General features: G+C 39.7%; 1 protein-coding gene and 1 long non-coding RNA gene across 2 annotated transcripts in view; one reads left to right on the forward strand and one right to left on the reverse strand.

Annotated features, from left to right (window-relative positions):
• The window catches only part of LOC114866542 (NACHT, LRR and PYD domains-containing protein 12-like), a 107,094-nt gene extending 98,398 nt beyond the window's left edge, over nt 1-8,696 (reverse strand). Inside the window, exons 1-7 of the mRNA XM_055502236.1 lie at nt 8,626-8,696; nt 8,024-8,102; nt 7,659-7,875; nt 5,748-7,545; nt 5,478-5,651; nt 4,114-4,287; nt 3,747-3,920 (exon numbers count right to left, since the gene is read on the reverse strand). Of these exons, the coding sequence (XP_055358211.1) occupies nt 3,747-3,920; nt 4,114-4,287; nt 5,478-5,651; nt 5,748-7,545; nt 7,659-7,875; nt 8,024-8,102; nt 8,626-8,696 (2,687 nt within the window). The remainder of the gene's footprint in view (nt 1-3,746; nt 3,921-4,113; nt 4,288-5,477; nt 5,652-5,747; nt 7,546-7,658; nt 7,876-8,023; nt 8,103-8,625) is intronic.
• A 6,208-nt stretch (nt 8,697-14,904) lies between these two features.
• LOC129603836 (uncharacterized) lies at nt 14,905-16,792 on the forward strand. The gene is made up of 2 exons (XR_008694063.1): nt 14,905-15,187; nt 16,149-16,792. It is a non-coding gene; the product is annotated as an uncharacterized LOC129603836 (long non-coding RNA).
• The last annotated feature ends 16 nt before the right edge of the window (nt 16,793-16,808 follow it).

The raw sequence follows: 16,808 nt of genomic DNA on the forward strand, positions 1-16,808 counted from the left end.
ACAACAACTTGACAAAGCTCTTATTGTGCTGACATAAAATTATATGCTATTAGAATAAAAGAAGAGAAACACAATTTACAGAGCAGCCTAAAGATATTCCATCATGATTGGTAAAAGCGTGATTATAGTGTTTTATACTGTACATTGAAACTGTAAAAGAGCAGAATTTGTGTTGTGTCAGCCCAACTAAAAGTATGAAGAAGATTGGGTTCACGGACATCTCATAATGTCAGCTTCAAACACAACTGGCTGACTTATTGAGCAACTGATCAAAATATATTCAATCAAACATTTTTTATTTAACAATCATCTGTGAACATCTGGAAGCTTCTCACTAATTCAGCTCAGTGATTCTTCTCTGATTTCACAGTTTGTCACATGTTGAGCTGAGCTTCAGAGAATCCTTATATTCACTAAAAACAACTTCACAACAATTCATTAACATTTCCAACCTGGTATAATCAGAGAATCCATCATTAAAGGAAGAGGAAGAAGTTTGTAAGGGATTATTTAGAACTGATTAAGAAAAGTGGGCGAAGCAATTCCCCTCAACCGTGATATTTCTCACACAGGATCATCTCTCAAGTCTACACATCACATAGAGACACTGACGAATCACAAGACCAGGACCTAAACCCAAACCCAGGATAAAGAGGTTCAGTGAATGTGGTCTTGAAGGTGTAAAGGTGTATCAGTTCATCAGAGGAGACTCTGTAGAAAGACAGACAACCAGCAGGACAGTCCACATACACTGCTACTCTGTGAGACTCAGAGGAGGAGGACATGCGTATTGCCTCATTATTATGCCAGACAGTGTAAACACCCTCAGAGCAGCTCAGACTCCAGGACTGATCATTGTATCCAAATCTACAGCCATCTTTGTAATATGCTCTATTGATACCTCTGTAACTGACTGATATTTTAACATTTCCTTTCCACTCCACCTCCCAGTAACAGCGACCAGTCAGTTCATTACTACACAGCAGCTGAGGCCAGTAGTTAAATCTGTCTGGATGAGCAGGATAAGACTGGTCCTTCTCCACATGTGTCACCTTCCTGTTGTTGTCAGACAGTTGTAGTTTTCTGTTCACTGTGTTTGTGTCGATTGTAAGTTGACAGAAATCTGATGGAGAGAACAAGACACAATCCAGCTTCAGTTATTGAACTATCATCAGTTTGATGACGACTCGTGGCAGTTTGAAGATGGTTAAATGCGGCTGCTTTGTTTTCATCAACCTCATTAAAAACACACTTACACTTCCTCAGACCTGGTCTCAACCATTGGACTTGATCAGGTTCCACACTGAAAGGAAGAGAGGGTCAGAGCAGCACATGCAGACATGGACATTAAATGGCTCGAATACACACATTGGTTTAAGGATTGTGCTACTTATGCTGTAGCTGGAGAACAGGTCATTGTAGGAGGTGATAACATGCTATACTGTATATTTCAACAGTGATTTTGCCCTTTTGATCTAAGTTCATGAAATGTTTTTTTACTAAAACAATCAGTTTAATTAATACTGTGTTACTGCAGTATAAATGTGTATAAAAAGAAGAGACTTGGTAACACTAGTATTTTAACTTTTCCAGTCAACTCACTTTTGCATGCTTTTTTCAAAAAGCTGTTTTAAACACTGAAACCTACTGTATGACTCTTATCTAATCACTGAATAACTATCATGAACATTCGTAACATAAAGAATAAGTTGAAGAGGTCATAGAGGAGGAGGAGAACAAGGAAGGACAAGGAGACAAGCAGTCTGGGATGAATTTGGAGCCACTGTAGTTGTACCGTGTCCTTGTCCATGGTGACTAGTAGGGAGGCTGGACAACGAGTGCAGCCACATTTGAGTGGCTTCACCTCCATCATCAGAACCTTCAGGGAGGCAAACTTGCCGCTGTACTTACAGTAAGCCTGCTCTTTACAGTAACTTTAGATTGCATACCCTGTGGAGCAGCCTCACTATGTTGTTGATTTGTGACAATGTCAGCCTCCATCGTGGCTGGTTTACAAACAACCTGAGGTTTTCCAACATCTTTCTGCTGCATGCTCTGCATGGCGGTGTAATAAAAAAAACTGTTTGTCTTCAAGTAAATTATATTTTTGGAAACATTGTTACAAAGCTTTTTTCCATAGGGTCCATGCTTGCTCCAACCAATCTAAACTGTAACATTATCCACATATTCTGTGCTTACCATCTAGATCACCTGTCAAAGTGCAATACCATAACAGCAGGGGGCAGTACAGTTCCAGTTTAGCTACAAGATTATCCCCTCTAATCCAACCATAAATTGAACTCTAAAAGTTTCAGAAATAAGCTGTTATTAGCTGCTTCATTCTATTGTACCATGTCACACCAGAGTAAAATGTTTACCATAAGTTTGATGTGTTAGCTCTGACGTAGCCCCGCAGGGCTTGAATGATGATCTTCAGTGGTTTGAATGCATCACAACTTCACTGAATGTGAAGGCAAAACAACAGGCTTAACATCAAATTAAATAGTAGAGTCTGGGCTATAGTGCTATATCAATGTATTTTACGTGTATCTAACACAGCCTCAATACGAAACAAGAATGTTAGACCATAGCCAACAGTATCAGGCCCCGCCAGGGTTAGCCCAGATCAAGCTTTAGTGGCACTACGACTACGATACTTTATCCAAACCTATTAATCTGTGGCTCACATGAAAACTAAGAATCTATCCAATCCAAGGCCATGCACCAAAGCATGCTACCTATCACGTTTGGTGAGTTATGAGCCAGAAACGATAAATGCTAAGCTAATTGTTAGCTAAATAAACAACATAAACATTAAAATATTGTCATATAAAGTCCATATTACTGGTGAACCAACACCACTATTATTCCTACATTCTGGGAAGCCAATTACTCTGTGACTTTCTAACCCTCCCACAGAGCTTGTCTGAAGTGATTTATTGGTCCGCCTTGTGGTCATGTTTTTTATTGCACCTAGGCCATAAAACGTGTTGGGTGACTCTCACCTTGTCCTGCTTCAGTTCAGCAAAACCATCTTTTTGATGAGTTATAATGTTCACTAATTGTGCTATGAATTTATAGAGGTTAGAAGTTGCTGAGGCCTCAGAGATATTCATCCTGAAAGTGCATTTTCTTCAGACAGAACTGAAATATTTCATTTTTTTATGACTAATAAACATCACATTAGTAACACTTACATTTATCTTTACACCTCATCACAGCACACAAGTGTCTCCCATATTGTGATGCATTCAACTAGACTTTGTGGTTGCAGTGATAAATTTATTTGAATGTACAGTAAATACAGTATACCTTTCTTCCATAAAGACGGCCAAAAACAGGCATGGGGCCCATACTAAACTGGTTAACTCAATAAGTAAAAGATTTTCTGAGTAACACAGATAAAAAAAAAACATGAATCAAACATGTCATGTACTGTAAGTATTGTTATTTGCTCATTATACATTGGATTACATTGAAGAAAGAAAAGAAAAATTGGAAAATTAGCCATTATGCACAGTTTAATATAGGAAGAACAGGTTGAGTGAAATCGAGTTAAATGAAAATTTACAATCAAGTGGGTTGGGTTTTTGATTGTTGTGTTAAATATAATTAAACAAATAGTATAGTATAGTATAGTATAGTAGTATTATTATAGTATTGATTAAATATATTAGACATAACAGAAAGAGTAATAAAGTCTCAAAGAGAAAAAGCTAGATGGAAGATAAAATGTGAATCCTAACCTGAGAGCCTCCAGTTTACAGTGAGGACTTTTCAGTCCATCACACAGTAGCTTCACTCCCGAATCCTGCAGGTTGTTGTTACTCATGTCCAGTTCTCTCAGACTAGAGGACTGAGAGCTGAGAACTAAGATTTGAGTTTGACAACTTTTGTCTGTGAGGCCACAGTTACTTATTCTGATGAGACAAGAGTTAATATTTGAGTTACATTTTCATCCCCTTTACTGTTGACTCTAAAGTACAAGAACAACATAAGTCAGTCGGAAAGAGATAATGATCTCAAACTGTAAAAATACTTGAATGTTAAAATACTTAATAAAGCTCTTCTAATTTTCTACGATTATTCAATCAAACATGAATATGACCTGACCTGAGAGTCTCCAGTTCACAATGACGACTCTTTAGTCCATCAGAAAGTAGCTCCACTCCTGAATCCTGCAGGTCGTTGTTACTCAGGTCCAGTTTAATCAGACTAGAGGACTCAGAGCTGAGAACTGAGGACAGAGCTTCACAGCTTTTCTCTGTGAGTTCACATTTATCGAGTCTGATGAGACAACAATGGTCACAGTGTTAATATTCACAGTGAATGCTGCAAAGCAATCATTTTCACTCACTCACACACACACACACACACACTTCCTCTTAATCTTTTAAAATTAAAAGCACCAATCCAATTTTAGTTTTAATAGCACCATTTTTACTTTTGAATGGGTATTTATGAGTAGGTAATGAGTCTATTTTATAATTTAGCAATTACCCACACAAGCCTCCTCCAAACCTTTTCAAAATAAAAGCACAAATCCAAACCTTTAGTTAAAGATAGCAATATTTCTGCTTTCAACTTGTTTTATTATGAGTAGTTAATGAGACTATTTGACTGTTGAGCAATTACCTGTACAGGCTACCTCCATATCCTTTCAAAATAAAAGAACAAAGAACCAATCTAGACTTTTAGCTAAAATAGCAATTGTTCTGCTTTCAACTGGTTCAGCTTTTTCTGCAAACATTCATCTTCATTTAAACAACTCCTAATTATTTAAGGTACATTCATCTATGCTTTAAGTGCGTAGGCTGCTTTCTGCTATTTTTTAAATGTTTCAGATTTTTAGGGTTAGATTTTGATTCCTTTAATCTTGACTCTAAATACAAAAACTACATAAATTAGTTGTCATAGATCCAGCTTTTTGATCTTGTTTTGCTTCTTTTCTGGTTTTATTTTGGTATTTCCTGTCTTGTTTCCTGTCTGCCTTACTTTTTTACTTACCTAGTCATGTATCCCACTTCCTGTTTTATTTTGGTATCACTTCTGGTTTTATTCTGTTCTGCTTAGTTCCAGCCTGTTCAGCCTGTCATGATTTCACCACCTGCACTCCATTAGTCATTAGTTAGTTAGTTACCCTGTTTGACAGCCTTCCAGCAATCTCATGCCTGTCTGTTGACCGTGCTTTTGCTTTGTCCCTGCCTGTACCTCTGCTAAGTTTGGATTACTGGTTTTGACTACTGCCTGCTTGACCACGTTTTTGCCTGTTGTTTGGTTTATTCTATTTAACCCTGTTTGTTTTGAGTCCTGTCTCCCGAGCTTTGCATTTGGGTCCTTCACTCCTGTTCGCTCCTGCTAAGCCGTGACATTAGTCAGATGACAAGGTCTCATGTATTGTAAAAAAACACTTCTCTATAATAACCCCCTTTAATTTCCTACATTTACGAAATCAAACAATTCTGAAATGTTCTGACCTGAGACTCTTCAGTTTACAATTAGGGCTCTTTAGTCCGACAGACAGTTTCTCCACTCCTGAATCTTGCAGATTGTTGTTACTCAGGTCCAGTTCTGTCAGACCAGAGGGCTGAGAAATGACAACTGAGGACAGAGCTTCACAGCTTCTCTCTGACAGGTTACACAAACTCAATCTAAATAGAAAACAAATGTCACTTTGTTATCTCCCATGTGTAAACAACAGACTATTGTTTACTAAAGAACACATCAAATGTCCACATAGTACATACAGAGCTTTGTTGGAAACTTTAACCACTGGCAGCAAATTTAGTAGAGCCTCCTCTGATGCAGTATATTTCTTTAAGTCAAACACATCAATATCTTCGTCTGATGACAGTAAGATGAAGACCAGCGCAGACCAATGTGCAGGAGACAGTTCATCTGTGGGGAGATGTCCTGATCTCAGGTAATGTTGCATCTCCTCGACTAGAGAGCAATCATTCATTTCATTCAGACAGTGGAAGAGGTTGAAGCTTTTCTCTGCAGGGAGAGGCTCTGAGATCTTCTCTTTGATGTACTGAACTGTTTTCTGATAGGTCAGGGAGCTACTTCCTGTCTTTGTCATTAGGTTGTGTAGGAGGCTCTGATTAGATTCCAATGAAAGTCCCAAGAGAAAACGGAGGAGCAAGTCCAAGTGTCCATTTGGACTCTGTAAGGCCTTGTCCACAGCACTTTGATAGAACAATGTTAATTGGTTTTCAATCCATTTAAACCACCAGGATGTTGATTGTTGTTGTGACAGCAGGTTGACTCCAGAGTTGATGAAGGTCAGATGGACATGAAGAGCGGCCAGAAACTCCTGAACACTCAGATGGATGAAGCAGAACACCTTGTCCTGGTACAGTCCTCTCTCCTCCTTAAAGATCTGCGTGAACACTCCTGAGTAAACTGAGGCTGTTCTGATATCGATGCCACACTCTGTCAGGTCTGACTCATAGAAGATCAGATTTCCTTTCTGCAGCTGCTCAAAAGCCAGTTTTCCAAGAGACTCAATCATCTTCTTGCTATTTGGACTCCAGTGTGGATCTGTCTCAGCTCCTCCATCATACTTAATGTTCTTCACTTTGGTCTGAACTACCAGGAAATGGATGTACATCTCAGTCAGGGTCTTGGGCAGCTCTCCTCCCTCTCTGGTTTTCAGCACATCCTCCAGAACCGTAGCAGTGATCCAGCAGAAGACTGGGATGTGGCACATGATGTGGAGGCTTCGTGACTTCTTGATGTGGGAGATGATTGTTGATGCCTGCTGCTCATCTGTGAACCTCTTCCTGAAGTACTCCTCCTTCTGTGGGTCAGTGAACCCTCTGACCTCTGTCACCATGTCAACACAGCCAGGAGGGATCTGAATGGCTGCTGCAGGTCGTGTGGTGATCCAGAGGCGAGCAGAGGGAAGCAGGTTCCCCCTGATCAGGTTTGTCAGCAGCACATCCATTGAGGTGGACTCTGTGACATCAGTCAGGGTTTTAGTCTTGTTGAAGTCCAGAGGAAGTCGACACTCATCCAGACCATCCAAGATGAAAACAGCCTGGAACTGTTCAATGCTGCAGATTCCTGCTGCTTTGATTTCAATGAAAAAGTGATGAACAAGTTCCACCAGGCTGAACTTTTGCTCTTTCAGCACATTCAGCTCTCTGAAGGTGAATGGAAATGTGAAGTGTATGTCCTGGTTGGCTTTGTCTTCAGCCCAGTCCAGAGTGAACTTCTGTGTTAGGACTGTTTTCCCAATTCCAGCCACTCCCTTTGTCATCACTGTTCTGATGGCTCCATCTCTTCCAGTTGAGCCTTTAAAGATGTCTTCTGTTCTGATGGGTGTCTCTGCTCTGTATCGCTTCCTGGAGGCTGTTTCAATCTGTCTGACCTCATGTTGATTGTTTACATCTCCAGTTCCTCCCTCTGTGATGTAGAGCTCTGTGTAGATCTGGTTCAGAGGTGTTGGGTTTCCTGCTTTAGCGATGCCTTCAAACCCACACTGGAACTTCTTTTTCTGCTGAGATTTGAGTTGATGCTGATAAACTACAGCATCAGTTCCTGAATGAATAAATAAATGTAGTCAATATGTTGTGTTAAAATTAGAAAAGAATCTGACAAATCAGTAAAAGTGTGATTGTGTCTGTGATGTTAAATGTGATAAATCCTCTTACTGCTCTGCAGACACTCAGCCAGCTCCTCCTGCTTCATCCTCCTCAGGAAGTTAACTGTAATCTTCAGAAATGCATCTTTGCTGCTCCTCCTGTGCTCTTCATCTTCATCATCCAACTCCTCTTCCTCCCTCTGACATTCTGGGTAATCTGGACTCAGAACCTGTTGAATGTTCTTCAGCTCCTTCTTCACAAATGTGACAATGTTTTCCCCCAGCAACTAGAACAGAAACTACATGAATGACACATTCCAGCTAGACCCATGGAGTCAAACCTCAGATCCACGTCGGACACACTGAGCTAAAAAGTGCAGCATGAGATTATTGTGAACAGGACAGATGAATAGTAGTAGCTGTACATGTACAGACCATAAATATGGAGTCAAGGTGTGTTTGGTGCTGCTGGACAGAATGAGCACTGGGAACCTCTGAGATCTGCTGGTCTACTCTGTGGAGGAACCATGAAGAATGAGTCACATGAGTCCACACAGAGACACACACACAAGGTAAAGGTCCAATCTCCATCCACCTAGCTGCCTGGCTGGAAAGAGATCAGAGTTTTTGCTAGAAGTGAACAGTGAATACTGTAAACTTCACATTAGCACTTCAAAAAAAACACTGTTCACTCTAAAGAACACAACTACTTATCAACATGTAACATTTACATTGGATTGGTTAACATAATTTAAACCAACAACAACAACAACAACAACAACTCACTTTGACTCTGATACATGTTGTTGCTGTTGTTTAACATTAGTAACAATATCCATTGAGACATTGCTCGTTAAGGACAAACAGCAGGGTCCAGGTTCAACAGACTCTTGTCTCTGATAGGACCTGATAGAAAAACAATGTGTGTGATTCTAACATATTCAGTGAAAATGTCTTATTTATATAACCAATAACAATAAATATTAAATACTGTCTGTGACTTGGCAACAGAATCAGTCAGATGCTCTCCATCTCACCTCTGAGCATTGTTCTTTTGTTTGGTTTTGGAGGGAGGGGCTTCTTCCTCTCTCTCCTCACACTGATCCATGCTGCTGAATTCACACTTTCTACCTTCATGTGGAGAAGAAACACAAGTCATCCATCTGCACATTAAGAAAGAAAGCCTTGATTTCAATGTGACAAAAATATGGTCATCTGCATTTAACCCATCTCTGGGGGAGCAATGGGCTGCCATTAGTTCTGTAACAAAAGCGGCTCCTCCACTCATTGTTTACTCTCTCATCATACTCTCACTCATCATCTTCTCTGGTTTATATCAGTGTCAACTGGATGCATTCATAGAGTGGGAGGCAGAGAAAGCTGCCACCAGCTGCTCTACTTCTACTATTAGACACTAGATGGAGACATGAAGCTGCAGCCCAGCGAACAGATGATGGAGCAACATATACATTCACTGTCAGTGAATCACTGAGTTTACAGTAGGAAAACATCATTTTAACTCCAAAAATCGACTTGTATCTTGAGTCATAAATCATCATAATCTAACAATCAGACACTTTGATTACAGTCAATCATATATTGAATCTTTTAGGTAAAAAAAATTTGAACAACTGCTACAAACATTTGCAGCTAAACGGCTTAAACACTGCCTGTTTGTCAGTAGACATTTTTACCAAACTTAACATACTAGAAAAAAGTAGAGTTCTGAACAGGAGACATAAGAAACTCTTAAGCTCATTTCATCAGTGAAATTATAAAATGTTGCTCACAAACTATAAAAATCAAAACATATAGAAAATGACAGTAACAAACAGTTGTTACAACAGATCAGGCCTGGTTACTTCAGGAGGAAGACACAGTCTCTACCAGAGGCAAACTTTTTGCCTCAGGGTTGACTTTGACAGGCACTGACTGAAAATTTGACAGACAGCCTGAGCTTGCACCAGATGCATACATATCAAACATAAACATATAAAAAGGTATTACAGTGTTAATACTTTTACATTCACTTTAAGTGGGAACAGAGTTCTTGATCGCCCTTTTTTGTTAAAATTATGTAGGGGAGCGTAGCACATTGTGAGAACATATTAACTGTTTGGTGCAGTGGTTAGTGTGTTACGTTGTTGAAATGCTTACTTATTCGTGGGGGGTGTTACAGAAAATGATTGAGAAGCACTGGAATAAAGCATAAAGCTCCAAATGGAAGTGAAGCGACCAGCGGTGCAGGTCTAAGCTGGTGGTGATTGTTCAAGTCTGCGTCATGATGCAAACTAAATAAACAATCACGCCTTCTGAGACCAAGCTTTCATCGTGAGAGATTCTGCAGCTTCAACTGAATTACATATTAGGCTGATGTACCGTATCTGTACCTTTGCTGACTGAAGGCAAAGATTTTGTACTGTACCTTTACAAACAGTCTGTGCCATACCTTTGCACCTCATAAGGAAGCATGGCAAAGCTTGCATACCCTTTTACAGAGGAGGTCAGTGCAAGAAGGTTCCCAAGTGCATTCCTTATTCAAAGTACATTCCTGTACTTTGATTTCTTAATGTGCACAAATCAGGTTACACATGCACAATTTTAGTGTGACCCTGATTTAACTCCATAGCAATTTAGGCTTTTAACTGTTGAATTGAGTGAACTGAGACCCATTGACTGGAATGTGGACCTGACTCAACTGGTTTAATGACTAATGACGTCAAACAACATGACAGAGGAGCCACAGCTACATGTGTTCAAACTCTAAACACTGTAAAGAAACCTAAGTAAAAACATTATGTTCACCACAATAACAAACAGGTGGAAACTGTGGAACTGGAGCCTGAAACTAGAAGATTAAAACCAGAACAACGAGACCCATCTGAATCATCCGGTCAGACTGATTCTCAGTCAGAGTAAAGTTAACATGATGTAAATATGAAAGTATAAACATTATTTTTACAGAATTTACTACGAAATAGGCTGTATATGTCTCAGTCAGTGTTGGTTTAACCCAGCGCCTCCACATCTCCCAAAATATCCAGTAAAATGAACTTTAGCTGCAGCATTATACTGGTGATCACAGGAAGATCATAATGTCCAACTGGGACCAGCATCAACAACTTAGAATAAAGCACAAAGCTCCAAAAGTAAGTGAAGCATCATAGACTTACAGCAGTAGCGCTGACAACAGACACTCTGGGTCCTGGTTCTCCTCACAAATTAAAGAGTCCAGTCAGTGGAGCTGAAGATGCCGGAGATGGGTCACTGCTACTGGGAACACTGGTACCGACTCACTGAGATCACAGCCTTCAGACTGATCTGCTTCTTGGTTTCAGGTTTACTCTGCATCACTTTCGTCAAACCTGAATGTTCACTTCAGTAGAGCAAACATTCTCTGGATTTTTGGCTTTTAACTGTTGGAGATGAACTAACTGAACTGGTTTAATGACTAATGTCAAACATTATGACAAAGGAACCATACAGTAGCTACATGATTTAAACTCTGAACACTGTAGAAAACCTGAATAAAACATGGTAACAAACAGGTGGAAACTGTGAAACTGTAAAAGATTAAGACCATAAACCACTGGATCCACCTGAACTATAAAAGGAGAGCGGCGTCTGCTCATAGGTTTGCGGTTCCACAGTCCAACTGAAGTCCACAGAATCAGACTGAACTGGGTTCATGCTCAGTGAGTTTGGATTCAGTGGTGAGTCAAAAACCTGGTTCCATAAAGACACAGAGTCAGCTTCCTCCCCTAGGCTGTGTCTGAACAGAACACACCACTCACATACAAAAATGAGTCAGTGCAATAACCATTAATGTGATATAATGCTCTGTAAATTTATGTAAAGACCAATAATAAATATGTGAATAATTTATGTTCATGCCACACGAGGGAAGACAAAGTCAGAACGCATCTAATTCCTTGGTTGTCCTGTGGAAACTTGGCAAATGAAGCTGATTCTGATTCTCGCTTCTGATTCTAGTTCTGTATTCCCATACTGTTATTTGTGCTGCAGGTTCTCTCATTTAGTCACTAAAGTGAAATCCTGGTATGTTTTAGGTCTAAACTTCCAACTTGACAAGAAAATCACATTATCAAGTGGGACGTTAATGCTGACACGTGATGATGGATGTTGATGCCCTCTGGTGATCAGAGATATTGACTACACCAGATTCCCTATATGAACATACTGTAACGAACAATGCATATATAACAAGAATAACGTAAAATGTTGCGTTAAATTTCATGAACCATAATAAAGTCAGAGACAAAGTTTTAATCAAAAGAAGCTCAGAATTTGATTTGAGTTCAGTGTACTGTAGCTGTGGGTTGTGAACACTGCAGAATTACTGAGTTTTACAACCTCAAGTCTTTGCTTATTTAATGTTTTTAAAAAGGAGAAAGTTTGGTTCCGTTATCTATTGTATGCAAACATCTGCATCACCTTCAACAAGGAAGCCTGGTATTTGAACTAGATAAAGCATTTCTATAAGAAAATGCACAGTTAATGCTTCCATGCTAAATGTATTTCTGAAGAATTTAACTGCTGAAAATCAAGGAAGTGTTTAAAGATTTGTTTAGTTTGATGGAATACAGCTTAATGTATTAAAACAATATCTTAAATAGTTTTGAGTTCCAGAGCTGAAAGAAGCTCACAGGTGTGGAAATTTTCAATATAGCTGAAATTAGCTGCAGAGGAAGTAGTTAAGTTTTAAATTATAAAAAAAAGTTGGCGCTTTGGTGGAAGCATTTGCAAAAAATTCCTAAACAGTAAAATAGTCTCATTAATTGGTCATAATTAACCAGTGAGAAGCAGAAATTGTGCTATTAAAGCTAAAGGTTCGGATTGGTGTTTTTATTTCAAAAGTATTTGGAGAAGGTGTGGGCAACTGCTAGACTATAAAACATTCTTATTAATTAGCAGTCGGTACCCATTACAAGGCAGTAATAAGCATAGAGTTGCTACACTAAGCATCAGAAGTTTGACCTGTAAGTCAAAGGTGCAGCTGCGCCGTTGTCACGGAGACGAAAGGCGGGAAAATCATGCTCAAACTCTCAGCTACAGACTAAAATGTAGGTCTGAGGTATTAACCAGACACATCATTAGAAAGAAGACAGGTATGACTACAAACGAGTGAAGAAAATATTACCATAGATTAAAAACTCTCGCCGTAGTGAAAGTTAAAGACAGAAGTTCTGTGTTTAAAAATCGAGCCCTCACACTCTAGCGGTGACATCACGCACTCTAGCGGTGACATCACGCACTCTAGCGGTGACATCACGCACTCTAGCGGTGACATCACGCACTCTAGCGGTGACATCACGCACTCTAGCGGTGACATCACGCACTCTAGCGGTGACATCACGCACTCTAGCTCTCGCCAGAAGTCAGCAAACATGTCCATTGAAGTCTATGGGAGGATTTCTGGAACTCTCTACACTGTGAGGCGGCTACAGACTAAAGTATAGCTCTGTGGGCTTAACCAGACACACCATTAGAAAGAAGACAAGTACTACGACTTAGTGAAAAAATATGTTCATAGAAGGAAAACTGTGGCTGTAGTGACGAGTTAAAGAGAATAGTACTGTCTTAAAAAACGTGCTCTCACACTCTAGCTGTGACATCGCGCACTCTAGCGCAATACATACTAATAGAAAAGCTGAGAATCCCTCAAATAAAAATTAAAAAATCTTAATAACTTGAAAAATATGAAACATAGGAATGAGAAAAATAAGAACTATAATATAGAGATTAGAAAAACAATACAGTGAATGCTGGAAGCATCATTGATTTGATTTTTAATTTATTTGATTTGATCATTGGTTTGATTTTTTTCACATTTGGATCAGTTTTGTCTGAAAACAGGTTCAATAGGGTCAGATTTGCAAAAATCAGAATTCTTGTCTATTCCACAGGACACTGTTTGCTGTCACAACTGAACTGTGAGTTTAACATAAACAACACATACTGTATATGGCTAAGTGAACATCAAAAGACCTTTTAGGTTTATGGATACTTTTAGGTGACACGACCTAAATCTCACCAGGGTCCTTCACCACCTTATCAGTAACCAGACCAAGACTTGTCTCATAATTTCTCTACCAAGACTCAGTTCATGGACTCTCCCACTAGCCCAGGAGATCCGGATCATAAACCAGAATGTGAAGTAATAAAAAGGAAAACTCTTCATTTGGACACACGTTCTGGTTCCGATGCACCAGAACTTTCAACTTCCATGAAACTGATGCCATTGTATTCTGAGAACAAAATGCCCAAAATCTGATATTAGATTGGTTTCTGTGTGATGTTTAATGCCTGATCTACAGATTTACCAGGAAATTCCTCAAGTTACAAAGGGACTTCAACTTATCACCATGCTTTCCTTTGTGTAAACGTACAAAGTTGAAATACAGATACTCACCTGCTTTACTTCTTTTAATCTGTGCAACATGCATATAGGCTATCCTCATTATTGTATTAAGCATTTTTAAGTGTTACAATTGTTTAATTAGTAATGTCTAGATTAAGCCATTTAAAATTAGATTTTGCTTGCATTTCTTATTTGTGTATGTTTTAGTGTTTACTTGGTGTTACATAGGGACAAGACCAGTCATCATTAATAACATTTCATTTGTTACAGCATTTTAAAAAAACACGTATAAAACCTTAATAGTCAATGCATTTACTGTAATATTGCTGTTAACCATTCTGACTTCCCCGCTTATTTGAGTGCCAAAGTGATCGTTACATGTGTATTGTGTTATGGTGTGATGGTACTCTGAGCTTGATGAAAAGAGGAAAGCTTAGTTATCCCAGATTTAGGAGCAATCCAAATCAAATAGTTTGACACCTGATCTGAAGAGATGGAACTTTTCACCACTGATTGAACTAATTTCTCCGCCCTGCAGTGACCACTGCCCCAGGGGTATTTAAACCAGTGACACCCTAGTGAAATCGGATTTCCCTCTATCTTTCAACTTCTTTTACCTTTTCTTTTTGCGTCGCATTACTTTTCTTTAAAGGGCCCATATCATGCAAAATCCACTTTTTAGACATTTTGGAGCGTCCCTATGACTCTATGGGTCACATATACACACACTGAGCACGGTAGAAATGCATTTCCTGCTTTTTTCACATTTTGAAAACGTAAATTTTCTCATCCAATGAAAACAGCCACGACCTACTCTGAGGCCGTGTCCCAGTTGTCGTCACACTGGTTGAAAGTTCTCCTTGCAAATCCTGAACCACCACCCCTACAATGATCCCGAACCAAAACTGGACTTCCGCCATGTCCCCCCTCTCACTCACCGTGAACAGACGAGCACGGCAGCGCCCAAGTCCTCCCATAGAAATAGTTCAGTTCTTAGGTGTTCTAACCAACACCAAAGTCTATTCACTTTACCAAGGGATCAACAAGTGAGGATTTGTGGGTCACTTTTATTTTTAACGGACCGGTGCCAGAAACACTGCCTTAGCATTTATACGTATGTGCATTTCAAACGAGGGTGCGTACAATGCTGGATTTGTTTCACGGCTCCTGTTGGAAAAAAAGGACCTATTCCTAAAGTCCGTCATCCACTCACTGAAGTAAGTACATGCTTGATATTTATAATGTTTTAAAATGTTAGTTTGTCCGTTTAAAATGTAGTAACCTATGTGTGAGTCAAGTTACTAGCTAGCTATGCTAACGGCTACAGCCAGTCGAGCCTTTGTCCCCTTCAAATGTGCTCATGTGGGCTCGTGCAGCCACACACCTGTGTGGAGAAAAGCTAATGATTATCGTAACGGCATCGAGCGGCTACAGGCAGGGAGCAGTGGGTCTAGCGTCTGTCCTTTTTCTGTAATCACATACACCTGCGGGGAACAGCTGATCGTTATCGCCCTTCCAGCGGCGACAGACAGGAAGCGGTGCATCTAGCTCGCTGTAGTAAGTTTGTGCTTGATACTTGTGATATCTAAATATGATAGTTGGGTCTGTTTAAAATGCAGTAACCCACATGTGAGACAAGCTAATCGCTAGCGTCGCTAACGGCTACAGTGAGTCAACTGAGCCTTTGTCCCTTTCAAATGTGCTACTCTGAGTTGGTGCAACCACACACCTGTGTGGGGAACAGCTAATAGCAATGGCCTTCGATCGGCGACAGGCAGGAAGCGGTGGATCGAGCTTTTGTCCTGTTGACGTGCTGCCGCTCCTGTTTGTGTGTTGCGTTAGCCGTTAGCATGTCTTTAGGCCTTTGCACTTTAGAGCTACAGTTGGTCGATCGCTACAAAAAGAACCTGCAGAAGAACGCGGTTGTGTTTGTTATTAACCCGTCCTGTCCAGCCTAAATCAACTTGTGATTTGGGGTTATGTCATTGTTCTATCAAATTCCAACATGTTTAGTTGGAATGATTACTGTGTTGTGTTGCAAGCTTAGTTGCTAATTAGTCACATCTCTACAATACCTGCTGCTTATCTGGTCAGTTACCGGTAGCTTGTACCATAGCCATTATATTTGTAGGACCAATACAATTTACAGTAAATGTAACAGTCTTTTCTATACTGTAGGAGGGCAAATCCCAGTTGCCCACATGCAAGGAGGCTGTCAAACAGAGAAAACACTGCAGACTGTTGGTACACGGACATCTGCTGCCCAGCTCAGGAGTGAAGGTATGTAAGTTTGTATGTACCAACAGTAAGATAGGTAATGGAAGATTTTAATTGGTATATACTGTTTAGATTTTATATTTGAATTGTAACAACTGTTTATCTGTTGTTTTAGCACAGACAGGCCTGTCCTCTTGTTTGGTTTAATTTTTTGTCTGGTATTGTGTGTTCTTACATTAGAGAAGGTTTTGACCTACATAATAATTAACATTTCACTAATCTACAATTCTGATTGCACTACCTTTTGTTTTGATGAGGTGATGGTGAGGACAGCCACAGCTTCCATCTGGTAGAGGACTGCTTCCGCTCAGTCTTCCAAATAGTGATGAGAACAAGGATCACCACATCTCCCTGTTTACCCTACTTTCATGCATTTCGTCTGCAAGGCCCTGCAAAAGCTTCTCCTTCGTCCTCAAACCCCCAGACTTCTTAATTAACTCAGTAACCTATACATTGCACATTGGAGTGTGAAGGTAACAGTTTGTTCTAGCTTTGGAGTAGTGGTGTATTTTTTTGGTTTACAATAAAGTTGGCTTTAACTATTATGTATTTCACTGAACT

This window comes from Betta splendens, chromosome 2, assembly GCF_900634795.4.
Source record: "Betta splendens chromosome 2, fBetSpl5.4, whole genome shotgun sequence".
NCBI classification, from domain to species: Eukaryota; Metazoa; Chordata; class Actinopteri; order Anabantiformes; family Osphronemidae; genus Betta; species Betta splendens.